The 17,960-nt window shown below is 41.4% G+C and overlaps 1 protein-coding gene across 5 annotated transcripts in view; it reads right to left on the bottom strand.

Moving 5' to 3' along the window:
- LOC132895332 (short transient receptor potential channel 5-like) overlaps positions 1-17,960 on the bottom strand; it is a 244,748-nt gene that overhangs the window by 13,174 nt on the left and 213,614 nt on the right. For all 5 annotated transcript variants that reach the window (XM_060935791.1, XM_060935792.1, XM_060935794.1 and 2 more), the window contains one exon: positions 4,116-4,325. In XM_060935791.1, the coding sequence (XP_060791774.1) occupies positions 4,116-4,325 (210 nt within the window). The remainder of the gene's footprint in view (positions 1-4,115; positions 4,326-17,960) is intronic.

The following is a 17,960-nucleotide window of genomic DNA, read 5'->3' as shown; positions in this document are numbered from 1 at the left end:
GTCAGGAGATTTTTTTTTTTTTTCTGTTAATTTTAAAAGCACTGCTCCCCTTCTGTTTCTTCCAAATATAAATTGCAGCTGCCTTACATAACTCATTATTTGATTCCAAAAAACTGTATAGTGTGTGTAGGAGTCTGTGGGTGGGTGAGTTTACAGGGGAGGGGCATAAAATGTATTCAAAGAAAAGGAAAAATGGGCAGAGAATTCAGCTGCTTACAGAAGACGTCATATTGGAGGCACGGGCGCAGATAGAGGGGGGGACAGGGGGGACTCGTCCCACCCAGATTTAAATTCACCTCGTTCGGTCCCCCCCACTTATAGGGAGGAAAAAAACGTCTATGCTGTCTTTCTTTGCATAAGGCAAACCTCACGGAAAAATCAAAAGACTAATTACCATTCGGTTTATTGAGGTGCACAGCAGTGTATACATAGTTGCAACAACTCACATAAAACAAAGACTGATATTCGGTTGGTTGAGCTGCGCAGACTGCACAGGTTCGACTGCACAGCTCGAGCTTGGTTGCTATGGAAACCCATAACAAGTTTGACAGGCGTATCGGGGTTGGGGTTGGTTTGCTGGCAGCTTTGTCCCCCCCCCCAGTTCAAAAAACGTATCTGCGCCCCTGATTGGAGGCACTGGCATGGTTGAAACATGGTTGCCTAGAAACCGCTTCTGGCCTACAGTGACTCAAGGCTGGACATACAACAGCCAGAATCTGTGGGTGGTGGGGTTTTTTCTTGTTTGTTTTTTTTTTCTTTTTAAAGGATTTGTTCATCTAGATTATTGTGCCAAGGGGGGGAACCCAAAAACCTAATGCCTAGAGGGAAAAATGCTAACTGCATGCTTTAACTGCAGAATAATACATCACATTTTAAGTGGATGTTATTTGATCCTTTCTTGCTTTTGCAGACTGCACAGTATGTCCACACAGGTATGGTGTTTGGACACCGTTCTCTCTTTTGCTTATAAAATAGGTAAAAAAAAAATAGTGTATGCAGCAATAATAATGCTCCAAGGACCATTTCTTTTAGAAGGCAAAGAATGGCTGGCATTCTTTTGCGTGCAGCACAGCTGGCTGCTGTCTTTAATGTATTATGCAAAACAATATAGGTTCATTATCTTCCTATGGCTAAATGCACATTATGTGCTGTTTAAAACCACAAAATTTCTGTCCTGCACAGGTTATGCAACATTCGTCTGGAATATCTAGTAAACTCTGCCTCAAAATGTAGGTAGCCTGTGCATGTTTATACTTTTTGACGTCAAGTCTTAATACTTGGGTATGACATGAATTATTTATTCTGACTTTTTTAACATAGTACCACCCTCCTGATTTCCTTGCATTCTGTCATTAGCTGCTGTTTGTTCATTTTGTTGCTACCTATCAATCTCATTACAGGTATTTGTGCTGGCAATTCTGAACTGCTTAAAAGTGATGGGTTTTGTTGAATGGTGATTTAGATAATTGAGTTTCTTGCACTTATCAACCTTTGCACTTATCAAATATAGAATTCACAGTTTTTTCCCCATAAAATACTGTCTGTGAAAGAAAAGTCACCCCATTGTTTGGTGGTACTGTTTACACTATAATTTAAACTTCACTTGTACACAAAAAATGGTCACATTCACTACTGGTCTGAGGAGCCAATGGCTCCTGTTCAGTCCAAATAGAGCACAACCAGAAAAACGGTCCACTTCCTTGAAGACTGCAAGGTCAACAAACTGATTTGCTGACCAGGTCACCCTAGAGTCATCTCATCTTTCATCTTTTGATCTCAAAAGAAAAAGTCTTCAATGTATAGCACAACCAAAAGAATCAGCCTTGCAGCCTTAGGTCATAATAGAAATAGAATTGCAAACATGCTTAATTAGCATTTTAAATTTGATGATTGGAAAATGCTGCCATGTTTACAGTATATTTCTATGTTCATTAAAATATTAAGACAGCAGGATAGAAAGATTGTGTATTCTATGCAAAATACTATGTGTTTTGAATGTATGTCAGAAAGAGGGATGGGGAAAAAACCCTTCGGCTTGCACACATTTGCTTTTAATTTGGGGAAACTGATGCTTATATTTTTTGTACTCAGTTTAGATGCATTAATAACTGTTTTCTGCTGTTTTGGGGTATTAGTCTTTTTGTTCTGTTATTTTAGTATACCTTGTCTTTGCACTTAACTGCCATGTTACGTGATGCAACACTAGGAGGAATGTTCTGTTCTTTATTACCGTCTGAGTGCTCTCTACATGTATGTGCTAGTTCAGTTAGCTCCATATTACACTCTGATTTTAACATTTTTATGTAATTAACATAATACTAATAATTTCTTTTTACTATTTAAAAAAAAACCTTCTGTATATAACCATCAATGTGCTTGCCAATTTCCATGTAAAAATAAAAAAGGTAAGAAAAAACATTTGATCTCATTTGTTATTTCAGCCCATTTTGGACCATGTTATCCGAGTAGATAATATTACATCAGTTTTCTAAAAATTGAGCCTTTTTTTTTCAATATTTGATTTGTAATATCTCAAGATTGAATAAACATTTTAATTCTGTAACAGATATGTTCTGCATTCAGTTGTGACCAGTTTCAAGCAATTTGGACTAAATTTGAATTTTCACCTGATATACCTACTTTTAGCTATTTCTGTTTCTTTTAAATACTTGATAATTGGGGGGGGGGGTTGTTTTCGAGTAGGGTCCCCCCAGTCTTTGGTTGGTTCAGCAACATACTCTGACATTTTGTTTTTCTCTATGTACAGAATATGAGCTGATAGCCTAGTCATACAGTAGCCAATTGGAATGTACGATTGTTCATATCCAGTGAGTGTGGATAGAATGAATAAATTTAATATATAATATAAAATTTTTGTGTACATACAGGGTTAGTCAAAATTATGTTAAAACTAATGGATTATTTTTCTCCTGCAGATAGATGTACGCCATGGGTGACAGATTTAAATGGTACTGTTGCTCGCTGGTTTTTGTGTGTTGATCACGATGGCGAACAGGTTGAGACAGTCCTGTAAATCATCTTGCACATATGATGTACGTTTTGTGAATAAATGGTTTCTACCATTTGTGTTAACATAATTTTGACTAACTCTGTATATTGTGGCTGGGAAACCACAACAGCTTGTGCTGAGTACCATAAATAAACATCATTTAAGTACTGTAAATCAACAAGTCACCATTACTGTGATGGCGTCTCCCTACAATATGCACGTGTGTGAATGCTAGATGTCCTCAGCAGTGTATACTTTTCTACTTTTAAGTTTACTTTCAATGTAATGTTACTTTTAACAATGATTTCTCGGAAATCGGGAAGAACCTGTACAGTTTTCAGCTTCTGTTCTCAGCTTTTGACCCTTTGAGTGACCAGTAGTTGGCCTTTTTTTTCTCATCATATGCCAATCAATTAATGAAATCTACATGAATTAGTATTTATTTTTTTTATTAATGTAACTGGTCTGTAATGGTCAAATGCAGTTTGTGAACTATTATGGTAGCTAGCTAGTACAGTGACGTTAGTACAGTATATTACACTTCATTACATGAAATGTGGTGGCTGGTCAAGTGGCCTGTTTTACTTTTTTTTTCCTGTATTTTTCCATTCTCTATTGTATCCAGTGTCCAACTAATATGCAAAATCTGAATTACGTTAGGATCACCATCCATATACTCTAAGGCAACTTTATCAATAACTAGGGGCCACCGTCTACATCAATCCAATTACCCATGCTGCTGTCACTGTCAGCCATGGTCAACAAGCAGCAGCAGACACCAAGTCACTACAACTTGCCAACACAGTAATGGCAGCGCTGCTAGATGGCGAAACGTACAAATTCCCCTATGTAATTTATGTATAGGCTATTTGGTATGTTGCACAATAAAAGTTATAACCAAGTTCTTTATACTTTTCTTTCCCCACCTATCCAGCTTTATATAACACCTACATCCAGTTCATCTTACTAACCTTATGCTACCCCTCCAGGCCATAGTATAATCTCAGTAGTGATGTAATAACACACTAAGGCTGTCTTGTATTGGTTCTGATTTAGCACAGACCACCATCATCCATCAATGAATGCATAACCTCTGAAGGCATACTGTGAACTCTTTGAGGTTGTCGTGTTTGTGCTGTTCCTCAGGAGTAGGCTGTCCTTGACCACAGAAATGGCTGTGCAGCCATACACACAGGTACCACATTGATTTGGGACTGGGGATGATGTTGAATGGAGGCGGAAGCGTCCCTCCTTCATCAAAGTAGCTCATCCACAACTTTGTGCGGGCAAACTTCCACTCGATGTCAGCATGATCCTGAATGAGGAAACAGAACCATTGTTGAGTAGTATAATTTGGGGGATGGGGGGGCTGAATGGTACGAGGGTTAGGTACAGTAAGCTGCCTAGATTTGAGTTAGTGGAAGTTTTGCTGCTCATTGAAGTTGCTTCATCAGTTGTTTGTTCTAGGAGAACTTTAGTCTGGACTCTGACTGAATTCTACATTGTTCTGTCTTTCCAGTTTACCAAACTTGTGTGCTATTACAGTGATGAGAGAAATTTATTTTATATACAGATGAATGATGTAGGGACAGCACCCATGCCCATAACCATGGTAACCCTTTCACCACCAGTTTGAAACACACCCATCTCTGTACTCGACGCCATCCTTTATCTCCTCCCCTTCCTCTGACTTCCTGTAATGGTATTGGACAGGGAGGATACCTGATACCAGGTACAGTGACATCATGACTGCTTTAAATCAGCAAGGGAAACAAACTCTCCCCCTCTCTAGCCATGGATGTCCTCTCTGGTGGACTCTACGCGTGAAAGAGAGAAGCTAATGCATTTGGTGCTACAGAAGGACAAAGAACCAGCTATTGATACCGGACATTAGCTAAAGTTCAATGTGCTTGACCTTCGCAGAGTTGTAATAATAATTGAACCGGTTATAGTTACTGCAGTACTTCAAAAAAGGAAAGAGGCAACCTGCTCCCTCTGACCCCTTTTCTCCAACGTCGATGAAATTATAAGCAAGACTCTTTCTAGCTCATCGGGCACCCGACGAGACGCTGAGGATCTCCAGCTGACGAGCTGCAGAAGGAGCAAAACCGTCTTCTCTCCAGATCTGCGTTCCGCGCTATCTCGGATCAGAAGGCTCACTTCCAATACCGTCTTCTCCCAGATAACAGAAGACACACTTCCAATCGCTAATAAGAGTGATCACCCTGAGTAAGGGACAAAACCATCTTCTTCCTGAATCGGAGAAGGCACACTTCCAATCGCTAATGAGTAAGGCTGACATCTGGGCAAAGTTTGTTAGTTTTACTTGTAGCTAGTTAACGTGAACAGTGTTGTTTATTTGAATTCATTTATGATTTAAATGTATGCATTTTGGGCGGCACGGTGGTGTAGTGGTTAGCGCTGTCGCCTCACAGCAAGAAGGTCCGGGTTCGAGCCCCATGACCGGCGAGGGCCTTGCTGTGCGGAGTTTGCATGTTCTCCCCGTGTCCGTGTGGGTTTCCTCCGGGTGCTCCGGTTTCCTCCAAAGTCCAAAGACATGCAGGTTAGGTTAACTGGTGACTCTAAATTGACCGTAGGTATGAATGTGAGTGTGAATGGTTGTCTATGTGTCAGCCCTGCGATGACCTGGCAACTTGTCCAGGGTGTACCCCGCCTTTCGCCCGTAGTCAGCTGGGATAGGCTCCAGCTTGCCTGCGACCCTGTAGAACAGGATAAAGCGGCTAGAGATAATGAGAATGAGATGTACGCATTTTGATTCACATAAAAGTTGGTCTTAGACTGTGTGTTGTTGGTTTACTTTGTTTTTACTATCTGTTTAGCTAGACTGTGTGCGCGCACTCACTTTTTAACCGAGGCTAGTTCAAACTCCAGATTCCTTTGTCTTAATTTTCGCGCACTCTCCTTGTATTTTGTTAATGAATTTGAGACTGATTACATGAGACTGATTTGATTGATTTTAATAGTTTAGCTATAAACTATTAGATACACTAATTAATCTCATCTCATTATCTCTAGCCACTTTATCCTGTTCTACAGGGTCACAGGCAAGCTGGAGCCTATCCCAGCTGACTATGGGCGAAAGGCGGGGTACACCCTGGACAAGTCGCCAGGTCATCACAGGGCTGACATATAGACACAGACAACCATTCACACTCACATTCACACCTACGGTCAATTTAGAGTCACCAGTTAACCTGCATGTCTTTGGACTGTGGGGGAAACCGGAGCACCCGGAGGAAACCCACGCGGACACGGGGAGAACATGCAAACTCTGCACAGAAAGGCCCTTGCTGGCCATGGGGCTCGAACCTGGACCTTCTTGCTGTGAGGCCACAGTGCTAACCACTACACCACCATGCCGCCCCACACTAATTAATGATTAATGAATTTATGAGACTGATTTGGTAAGCCCATTGCACTTACAGTGAAGAAAGAAGAACCCGCATCTGAGTGGCTGAACATACACTCTATGGCCAAACGTTTGTGGACACCTGACCTTTACACTCATGTGGGTCTTCCCCAAACTGTTGCCACAAAATTGGAAGCACACAATTTTATAGGATGTCATATTTAGGATGAACTAAGAGACCCAAACATGTTCCAGCATGACCATGCCCCATGATGATGCCCCTGTTCACAAAAAAAGTCAATGAAGACATGGTTTGTCTGGGTGGAAAGGAAGAACTTGAGTGACTTGCACAAATACCTGACCTTAACCCCACTGAACACCTTTGGGATAAACTAGAATGCTGACTGCACCCCAGGCCTCCTCACCTTATCTCAGTACTTGACCTCACTAATGCTCTTGTGGCTGAATGGGAAAAGCCACACAGCCACAGTCCAAAAATCTAGTGGAAAACCACCTCAGAAGAGTGGAGGTTATTAAAATAGAGGGGGGGGGGGGATTGCAATGGGATTTTCAAAAAGCACGTGTGATTGTTATGTGTTCACAAACATTTGGCAATATAGTGTAAGTGTAGATGCTTCAGACAGGTGTACTGCATGAGACAATAGCATGAGAGCGTCGCCTATTTTCCTTTGTTACCCATCTTTGCATAGAATTATTACAGAAGTTACGGTGTATAAATCCCTCATTATAAAGACAAATGCACATATGAAAAAGTGGTGAAAAAAACATATGTGGCATACACTACAGATACCCATATCTATGTACATGATGCTCCAAAGAGGATTTTTTTTTTTAACCTGAGTAAAGCCCATTTTAATTCTCACATGCCTTCAGTATTTTATAATGTGCCCAATAGGGTCTGCTACTTTGGGGCTAGAAGGATATGTTTGCTAGTTTACTGTGTTAAAATCTTGGGTTCATGCTTAAGACCAATTTAAAATCAGATATTTTTGAGGAATCCATTAAAGATCTAGTTGGCAATATTTTGAAGTTTTTCTAGACCTGCTACTATCATGTAAATTTAAATATACAGACGTGATAAAGGACAAATCAACATGAAATATCTTGTAATACATGTAATGCCACCACAAGCTGCCAGAATATCTTCAGTGAGCCTTGGAATAAATTCAAGTCTCTGGAAGCATATTGGATGGAAGAACATAATTCTTCCAAGGGATATTCCCTCAAATGGTGTTTTGATGATGATGATGATGATGAATCACATGTCAGTCTGAGGTTACAAAGAGTAACTTTGTAGAGGTGTTTAAATTAGTGAGGGCTACTCACATTTACAAAACAGGCTAAACTGACTGTCTGCTAGCTGCACAGAGTCGTCACTCAGGTTCCATTTTATTGAGACTGTGTCTGTTCCCTGAGCTATGCAAAAAAGTAGAAATACTCAGAGATTCTTCTAGTAATTTACTTAATATAAAATTAGAGCATACTGACTGTACAGCCACTGCCAGCACTTTTGATCTAAAGGTAAGACTATTAAATATTAGATCTCTTGCATCTAAAGTGCTAATTGTTAATGAACTTACTACTGATCAGGAGTTTAATGTACTGTGTTTAACAGAATCATGGATTAAACCAAATGAGTATGGAGCATTAAATGAAGCTTGTCCTCCTGGATACAATTACCGTATATACACCAGGCTTGTCTAACTGGCAGAGGAGGAGGGATTGCAGTTATTTATAATGATTGTCTAGGCATGACACAAAAACCTGGACATGAATTCAATACATTTGAAGTTATTCATACTAACATGACATATATACATCCTCAAAAAAAAGTCGACCTAGTCAATTCTGTGACTTATTATTCACAGGTCCCTAGGGCCATATTTTGAGTTTCCTTCTGAATTTGCGGATTTCATCACAGACTTGGTTATTTCCTTAGACAAAGATTTAGTTGTTGGAGACTTTGATGTACACTTTGATAACCCAGCAGATTCTCTGAAAACAGTGTTCATTCTAGATTCAGTAGGGGTTAATCAGAACCTCATAGGACCTACTCATAATGGTGGTCACACTCTTGATCTAATACTAACATTTGGGTTGAATATAGAAAATATAGTCACACTTCCACAGTCTGAAGCTACCTCAGATCATTATCTCATCTTATTCAAAATATGTCTGAGCAAAAATATATGCACCTTGCCACACTACTGTGTTAAACGTACATTCACCTCAACTACTTCACAAAGTTTTATAAATAATCCCCCCAAGTTATTAGCTTTGAGTTATCAGCTCACCATCAGACCCTACAGAACTTGATCAGGCAACTGAAGGCTTAGAGTCAACATTCCATGATACTTTAGATAATGTAGCTCGACTTAAAAGAAAAATGATGGGGAAAAAAAAATTAGCACTCTGGTATCAAGATTACACTCGCACCTTAAAATAGACCACTCGACAATTAGAACGCAAATGATGTCAAACAAAACTGACAGTATTCCAATTAGCATGGAAGGAGAGCCTCCTGAAGTACAGAAAAGATCTTAGTGCTGCTACATCAATGTATCTCTCCACCCTAAAAAAGGATAACAAAAATAATCTGAGCTTCCTCCAATACTGTAGCAAAATTAACTAGGAAAAAGACACATGCACACCTGCAATATGTAACAGCAACGACTTCATGATTTTTTTCAATGACAAAATTGAAAATATCTGACAAAAAAATCAAACTACAAATTTAAGGCCGGATTATTTAAGTAGGTCCTATGAGGTTCTTGAGCATTCTGTTCTGGATAGACTAGAAAATGTTGTGGGAGTTAAGGAAACGGCTCAGGTTTTATTTAACTAATGGCTATCAGTTTGTTGGTGTAAATGGTCATTTTTCTTTGCATACAAAGGTGTTCCACAAGGTTCTTTCTTAGACCCACTGTTTTTTTTCTTTATATCTGCTACCTCTGGGTTAATATTATTCATCAGCATGGTATTAGCTTCCACTGTTACAGTGGTGCTTGAAAGTTTGTGAACCCTTTAGAATTTTCTATATTTCTGCATAAATATGACCTAAAACATCATCAGATTTTCACACAAGTCTGAAAAGTAAATAAAGAGAACCAAGTTAAACAAATGAGGCAAAAATAGTATACTTGGCCATTTATTTATTGAGGAAAATGATCCAATGTTACATATCTGTGAGTGGCAAAAGTATGTGAACCTTTGCTTTCAGTATCTAGTGTGACCCCCTTGTGCAGCAATAACTGCAACTAAATGTTTCTGCTAACTGTTGATCAGTCCTGCATACCGGCTTGGAGGAATTTTAGCCCATTCCTCTGTACAGAACAGCTTCAACTCTGGGATGTTGGTGAGTCACATGAACTGCTTGCTTCAGATCCTTCCACAACATTTCGATTGGATTAAGGTCAGGACTTTGACTTGGCCATTCCAAAACATTCACTTTATTCTTCTTTAACCATTCTTTGGTAGAATGACTTGTGTGCTTAGGGTCGTTGTCTTGCTGCATGACCCACCTTCTCTTGAGATTCAGTTCATGGACAGACGTCCTGACATTTTCCTTTAGAATTCGCTGGTATAATTCAGAATTCATTGTTCCATCAATGATGGCAAGCTGTCCTGGCAAAACAGCAAAACAGGCCCAGACCATGATACTACCACCACCATGTTTCACAGATGGGATAAGGTCCTTATGCTGGAATGCAGTATTTTCCTTTCTCCAAACATGATGCTTCTTATTTAAAACAAAAAGTTCTATTTTGGTCTCATCCATCCACAAAACATTTTTCCAATAGTCTTCTGGCTTGTCCATGTGATCTTTAGCAAACTGCAGATGAGCAGCAACATTCTTTTTGGAGAGCAGTGGCTTTCTCCTTGCAACCCTGCCATGCACACCATTGTTGTTCAGTGTTCTCCTGATGGTGGACTCATGAGCATTAACATTAGCCAATGTGAGCGAGGCCTTCAGTTGCTTAGAAGTTACCCTGGGGTCCTTTGTGACCTCACCAACTATTACACGCCTTGCTCTTGGAGTGATCTTTGTTGGTTGACCACTCCTGAGGAGGGTAACAATGGTCTTGAATTTCTTCCATTTGTACACAATCTGTCTGACTGTGGATTGGTGGAGTCCAAACTCTTTATAGATGGTTTTGTAACCTTTTCCAGCCTGATGAGCATCAACAACGCTTTTTCTGAGGTCCTCAGAAATCTCCTTTGTTTGTGCCATGATACACTTCCACAAACATGTGTTGTGAAGATCAGACTTTGATAGATCCCTGTTTTTTAAATAAAACAGGGTGCCCACTCACACCTGATTGTCATCCCATTGATTGAAAACACTTGACTCTAATTTCACCTTCAAATTAACTGCTAATCCTAGAGGTTCACATACTTTTGCCACTCACAGATATGCAATATTGGATCATTTTCCTCAATAAATAAATGACCAAGTATAATTTTTTTGTCTCATTTGTTTAACTGGGTTCTCTTTATCTACGTACTTTTAGGACTGAATCTGATGATGTTTTAGACCATATTTATGCAGAAATATAGAAAATTCTAAATGGTTCACAAACTTTCAAGCACCACTGTATGCTGATGACACACAGTCATATGTTTCTGCAAAGCCAGATGAGAGACACAAGCTAAATAAAATTGAGGAATGTGTCAAGAACATTCGACACTGGATGTTTACATCAATGCTTTCTTCTACTTAACTCTGACAAGACAGAAGTATTTGTACTGGGACCACATGCAGCTCAAAGTAGGTTTTCTGATTACATAGTAACTTGGATGGCTTTTCTGTTTCTTAACGTGCAGCAATAAAAGGCCTTGGGGTAATCATTGACATTTTAGCTTTCGTTTGAGCCTTCTTTCATCTCAGAAACATTGCTAAGAAATATAATGATGTGGTTGGGGCTTCGTGGCTCAGGTGGATAGGGCGCCGATCCGGGGACCCGGGTTCGGTTCTGACCCGAGGTCATTTCCCAATCCCTCCCTGTCTCTCGCTCTCTCCCGCTCATTTCCTGTCTCTACACTGTCCTATCCAATGAAGGTGAAAAAGGCCCCAAAAGAAATATAATTATGCAGAAAAACTAGCTCATGATTTTGTTATCTCCAGGTTGGATTATTGTAATGTCTTACCATCTGGATGTACCAATAAGTGCATAAACGAGCTCCAGTTAGTTCAAAATGCAGCAGTGAGATTCCTTACTGGAACTAGAAGATATGATCACATCACCCCTATCTTATCCACATTGTGTTGGCTCCCAATCACATTTTGCATTTATTATGAAATACTACTATTGACCTTTAAAGCACTGAAAGGTTTTGCACAACAGTACCTGAGCAAACTACTGGTCCTTTATTACCCGCCATGCCTACTTAGATCAAAAGGTGCAGGCTATCTGTTGGTACCGAATGTAGTGAATTCTACATCAGGGGGCAGAGCCTTTTCTTGCAAAGCCCCACATTTATGGAATAGTCTTCCAAGTAGTGTTCGGGACTCAGACACATTCTTATTATTTAAGTCTAGGCTGAAAACATATATTTTTAGTCAAGACTTTTGTTAATATTTTTATTAGGTAAAGGAGCAAATCTGGAGTGTCCTCAGGCATAGTGTGTTTTGATAAACTGGGATGTATGGATATTGTCACCCCCACACTCACTCGGGTTTGTTGACAGTAGAGTGGCTGGCTGCTTTATGTCCCAGGGCTCCCTCATTTTGTGCTGAGTGCAAGCAGGGACTCCAGCAAGACTAACTATGACAGCATAACTAAAAGGGAGAACTACTTCTAGTTCTCCCTTTTAGTTATGCTGTCATAGTTAGTCTTGCTGGAGTCCCTGCTTGCACTCAGCACAAAATGTAGACTGTTCTTATCCATTAGGTGACACTGGGCATACAGTGTCTTGCAAAAGCATTCATCCCCCTTGGTGTTTGTCCTGTTTTGTTGCATTACAAGATGGAATTAAAATGGATTTTGGGGGGGTTAGTACCATTTGATTTACACAATATGCCTACCACTTTAAAGGTGCAAATTGTTGTTTTATTGTGGCACAAACAATAATTAAAATGAAAAAATGGAAATCTGGAGTGTGCATAGGTATTCACCCCCTTTCATATGAAACCCCTAGAGCTGGTCCAACCAATTCACTTCATAAGTCATATAATTAGTTGATTAAGATGTACTTGTGCACAATCAAAGTGTCACATGATGTTTGTATAAATCAACCTGTTCTGGAAGAAACCTGAGTCTGCAACACTACTAAGCAAGCAACATTGTGCTGGTCTTAATGACCATATATATCCATTGTGTGTTCCTGAATAAGGTTTTTCCTGTGATTTGCAGTGCACAGGCGCCATCTACTGACCACTAGTGGTAACGCAGTGCAAAGGTATAGATGGTTTTCACATGACGTCACAGAGTCGGGGAGTCCCTGGTGGCGGCCATCTTGGAGGGCTAGCTTACCATACGGGTCACTGAGCACACATTGTAGCGCGCGAGTTACATTCATTTATATATTATTTACATTTATAGTTACATTACTACTATTTAAAGCTAGCAATGGTGCACACCTGTTGTACTCACGGCTGTCGTAATAGGTCAGATGATGACGTCAAGCGGAGCTTTTATGGAATTCCCACTGTACGGAAGCACTAAGGCAGCAAACAAACTCGGCATACAAAGGAGAAATCTATGGCTTGCGAGAATCAACCGCAAGGATTATCAGCCTTCCAAACACAGCAAAGTCTGCTCCGATCATTTTATAAGGGGTAAGTTGTTTAAATAAACAATCAATTGTGTTTAAGTTTGTTTTTGGAAACCAAAACATCATGTAAACAATCTCTGGAGAATGCCTAACTGGAACCGCTAAGTGTACATTTTAGGGTTGGGCGGTATTACGGTAAGAAGGTATCCCGAGGTATCCAAAAGTACCAACGGTATCGGTCTCATTACCGTCATTTTAAAAAAATATATAATATCTAAATAAATATGGAGTACATGAGGTCATAATATAAAATAATAAATTGAAGATCATCCCGAATAACTGTGATCGTATTTTCACTAATTCTATCAATTTCCTAAAGAAGTTCTCATCGCGTGCAGGGTTGTTTATGTCGTTACCATGGCAACCCTGCGTGACATTTGGAGTCTGACAGAAAGCTTCGCAAGAGACTGAGACCGCGGTTGAAAGATGGCAAGTCAAGATAACGAGTTAGTGGCAAAAAAAAATAAAAATACAACATCGGCAGTGTGGCAGTATTTTGGTTTCAAACCAAACGAAAAGGAAGAGCCAGCAATAATGTAAATGACCGCGCAAAATCGAAAAAAATCTAATATGTCCCCTAAGGCACACCATAGCCTGGGGTACTCCACTTCCACGAGATCTCTCCAATGAGTTGTGTTTTGAGTAGGTTACATGAGTAACAACAAGGTAAAATAATATAACGTATGACATTTGGGATGTGGGTAATAAACGTTTGAAATGTCATCTACTGAAGAAACGGAAGAAAACATCGTAGCGTAAACTGTTAGGTTTCTGGTGGGAATTAGCAATGCGCTTGCTATCTTTGTTGGGTGTGTTAAACCGTATGGATTTAAGTGGAATAATTGTAAGGAGTTATGTGATCAAGACAACGTTTTAAGCAAGGTAAGGCCATTTGATTATTAATTTCCCCGTCATGGCATGACGTGGGCCCATATGATTTTGCCTTGTGCAGCTATCACGCATTTGAATTAGGTTCGCCTCATTTGCGCTGAAGAATATGGTTTATTGCGCAGTCTAAACGGACTTGGGTGTTGGTTGATTCTTTTTCTTTTCTTTTTTTATTTCCCATGCTTGAAAGGGTATGATCCTGCTCATCGTGTACTTTTTTTGATGGAGTAGGTGAAATAGTGCTGCAAATGGCGTTTCAACGCACACATGTGTAAACGCCAGTTGAATGCTATTTTCAAGATGAAGGAAGAGTTGCGTGATACTTTGAAATATCTCTTAATCCATTCACCAATGCACAAAATTCGCTTTGCTGCTTAATCCATACCACAATGCACATAATTCGCTATGCTGCTTTTAAATAGTACATTTGAGGCATAGGCGCAGGTCTGGACAAGGTCCGCCGGTATAGGCGCACGTTACACAGTAGGCCGAAACAAAAATATTTTTTTCTCGGTAATACCGTATACCCCGGGAAAACACAGAGACAGTTTAAAGGTATCAAAATTTGGATACCGCCCAACCCTAGTACATTTACATTGTAATGTACACTTAATATCGCTCGTTTGTCACGTTTCTATTTGAAACTTGTCACTTCACTCACGCAAGGGTCTCATCTCATCTCATTATCTCTAGCCGCTTTATCCTTCTACAGGGTCGCAGGCAAGCTGGAGCCTATCCCAGCTGACTACGGGTGAAAGGCGGGGTACACCCTGGACAAGTCGCCAGGTCATCACAGGGCTGACACATAGACACAGACAACCATTCACACTCACATTCACACCTACGGTCAATTTAGAGTCACCAGTCGGGGGCGTCGTGGCTCGGGTGGTTAGGGCGTCGTGCCATGAATGCGGGCGACCCGGGTTCGGTTCCGGCCCGAGGTCATTTCCCGATCCCTTCCCATCTCTCTCTCTCCCGCTCGTTTCCTGTCTCTACACTGTCCTATCCAATAGAGGTGCAAAAAAAAGCCCAAAAAAATATCTAAAAAAAAAAAAAAAAAAAATTTAGAGTCACCAGTTAACCTAACCTGCATGTCTTTGGACTGTGGGGGAAACCGGAGCACCCGGAGGAAACCCACGCGGACACGGGGAGAACATGCAAACTCCACACAGAAAGGCCCTCGCCGGCCCCGGGGCTCGAACCCAGGACCTTCTTGCTGTGAGGCGACAGCGCTAACCACTACTCACGCAAGGGTCATTTTTGAAAAACATTCTATTCTGTATGATTTGATTTGTGTTTGGGATGCAAACAGCGCGCCTTTTGGCGGATGCCGCCTGAATCGCGCAGATCTGATTTTTTTTAGGGGGGGCGTTGGAGTGTCTGATTATAATTTCAAAGTAAATTCTGTATTAAAATTACTAAATAAGCAAATCCGTTACAGTCCATGAAACAGGAAGTTTTGCATTGTCACAAGCACTGCTGTGCAGCCTGAGCGGTGTGCAGGACTGCGCAAATGTGCGCAGCTTTGCGAGTTAAACTGTTTTTTTCTCATTCTTATACTTCCTGTTTCATGGACTGTAACGGATTTGCTTATTTAGTAATTTTAATACAGAATTTACTTTGAAATTATAATCAGACACTCCAACCCCCCCCCCCCAAAAAAAAACACCCGGATCTGCACCAAAAGGTGCACTGTGAATATATAAAGTTGTATATATCAGACAGCCTTTAAAGTTTGTTGAAGTCAGGAGCAGGCTTTGGCAGTTTCAGGCTTTGGCAGCCCTGCATAGTCACTTGAAAATGCATCTTTGTCCACTTCGTAGTCAATTCCCCCAATCAAGGCCAGTTTGGCTGCATACCGTGAGATGTGTATCTATATACTTCTGTTTGCTTGATTTTGCCGACATTGATCTTTATTTTAGAAAACTGACTGTATAACTTCATAAATTCGTCCGAGATAACGTAGCCAGTAGTGGCGATGGTCCGTTTTGTTTGCCCTCCAAGATGGCGGCTGGGGGGCGTTCCCCGGAATGCCGTGACGTCAGTGAAAACTATCTATACAGTTGAGTTTCGATTTCCTGTTCTCAGAAAGACAGAGACTTTTGCCAGGGCAAGACGCTCTACATGTGCTTCCTGTTTACAAGTTTATAAAGTTTCTTTATACCCCACGGGGGCAATGCCCGTAAGTAACGCAGTGTTCAAATTGTATTGTATTAAATGCTTTATGTTTCTTAGGGGGGCGGCACGGTGGTGTAGTGGTTAGCGCTGTCGCCTCACAGCAAGAAGGTCCTGGGTTCGAGCCCCGTGGCCGGCGAGGGCCTTTCTGTGCGGAGTTTGCATGTTCTCCCCGTGTCCGCGTGGGTTTCCTCCGGGTGCTCCGGTTTCCCCCACAGTCCAAAGACATGCAGGTTAGGTTAACTGGTGACTCTAAATTGACCGTAGGTGTGAATGTGAGTGTGAATGGTTGTCTGTGTCTATGTGTCAGCCCTGTGATGACCTGGCGACTTGTCCAGGGTGTACCCCGCCTTTCGCCCGTAGTCAGCTGGGATAGGCTCCAGCTTGCCTGCGACCCTGTAGAAGGATAAAGCGGCTAGAGATAATGAGATGAGATGAGATGTTTCTTAGGTGAAATAGGAGAATGTTTAAGATGTAAATGGATGTATTTCTACAACGAGTAGATTCTTTGTGTTCCGAGTAATGGCGGCTAGCATGCTCAATGTAAAACAATGCATACAGTAAGTTACATGTGGAGTCTGAAATGACTTAGACAGCGAATATGTGCTAAAAAGATGTGTTTATTTGTGTTTGCTTTCAGTTTTACGGCGTGATTTTGCACATATGTTCAATTTGTGTGTAAAATAAAGGAGAGGAGAAAAGGAATTGGATACCCTCGGCATCTTTTCTTTGTTCACCTCACCTAGCCGTTTATATGCGCTGGATAGCGGAGTACGCATACGCTTAGTGAGGCCAGTACAGTAAAAGGGCAGACCCTCGCCTGTCAAGAATTAGACAGAACTTCGCCTGCTACTAAGAACTTTTGCCTGTCAAGACGACGCCATTAAGCTGCGCTCACCACAGGAGTTGTCCAGACTTGCCTGCTCTATAAGACATGGATCACCCGACCGAAATGCCACTCCCCCCTGGTGTGACTGAAGCAGAAGTCAGAGACTGGGAGGTGAGATCAGAGCTATCTGCCTCATGCTCTGTCCGTGCTCCGTCCCAACAGGGGTCAACCAGCAGCTCTCGAAAGAGCACAATGTTAGCAGCTGCTAAGGCAAAAGCCCATGCAGCAAGAACCAAAGCTGCCTATTCTAAAAGAGAAATGGCACTGAAACTTCAGAAAGCCAAAGCAGAAGCTGAATTAGAAGCATTGCAGTGTAAGAAAGAAATGGAGGCTGCAATAGCCGAAGCAGCAGTTCTTCAGGCCGAATTAGACAACAAAAGCAGTCTCGGGCAACCTGGATCAGAGCTGGACCAAAGGTACTTCACTGCACGCAATGTGCCAACACAAAGACATAAAGCAAGAAAGCCTCACCACTTTGCCCAACCTACACAGTCACCAGTTTCCACCAGCATGTCCTCCAACACAGCATCTAATGACAGCTCCTGCACAGCCACCAATGCATTCACCAGCACGGACCCAGAGACCAACACCAGCTCCAAGGCAGCTGCCATCACTGCCACAGTTACCACTACAGCTACAACAACCACCCATGCCACCTGCAAGTGCGAACTACACGCCACCCCAAGCCAGCAACAAAGCATGGCAGGGAGGAAAAGACTATGGGCTTCCCGCTCCTGCTCCGCGCCCTGCCTCGCTGTGTCACACATCTGCCCAGGGTGGCCACAGCTCCCCGATGGCTGACCTGGCAAAGTTCATCGCTAGAAATCAAATCG

Source organism: Neoarius graeffei, chromosome 12, assembly GCF_027579695.1.
Source record: "Neoarius graeffei isolate fNeoGra1 chromosome 12, fNeoGra1.pri, whole genome shotgun sequence".
NCBI lineage: Eukaryota > Metazoa > Chordata > Actinopteri > Siluriformes > Ariidae > Neoarius > Neoarius graeffei.
Note: the sequence above shows the minus strand (reverse complement) of the source record. Positions and strands in the feature narration are given on the sequence as shown.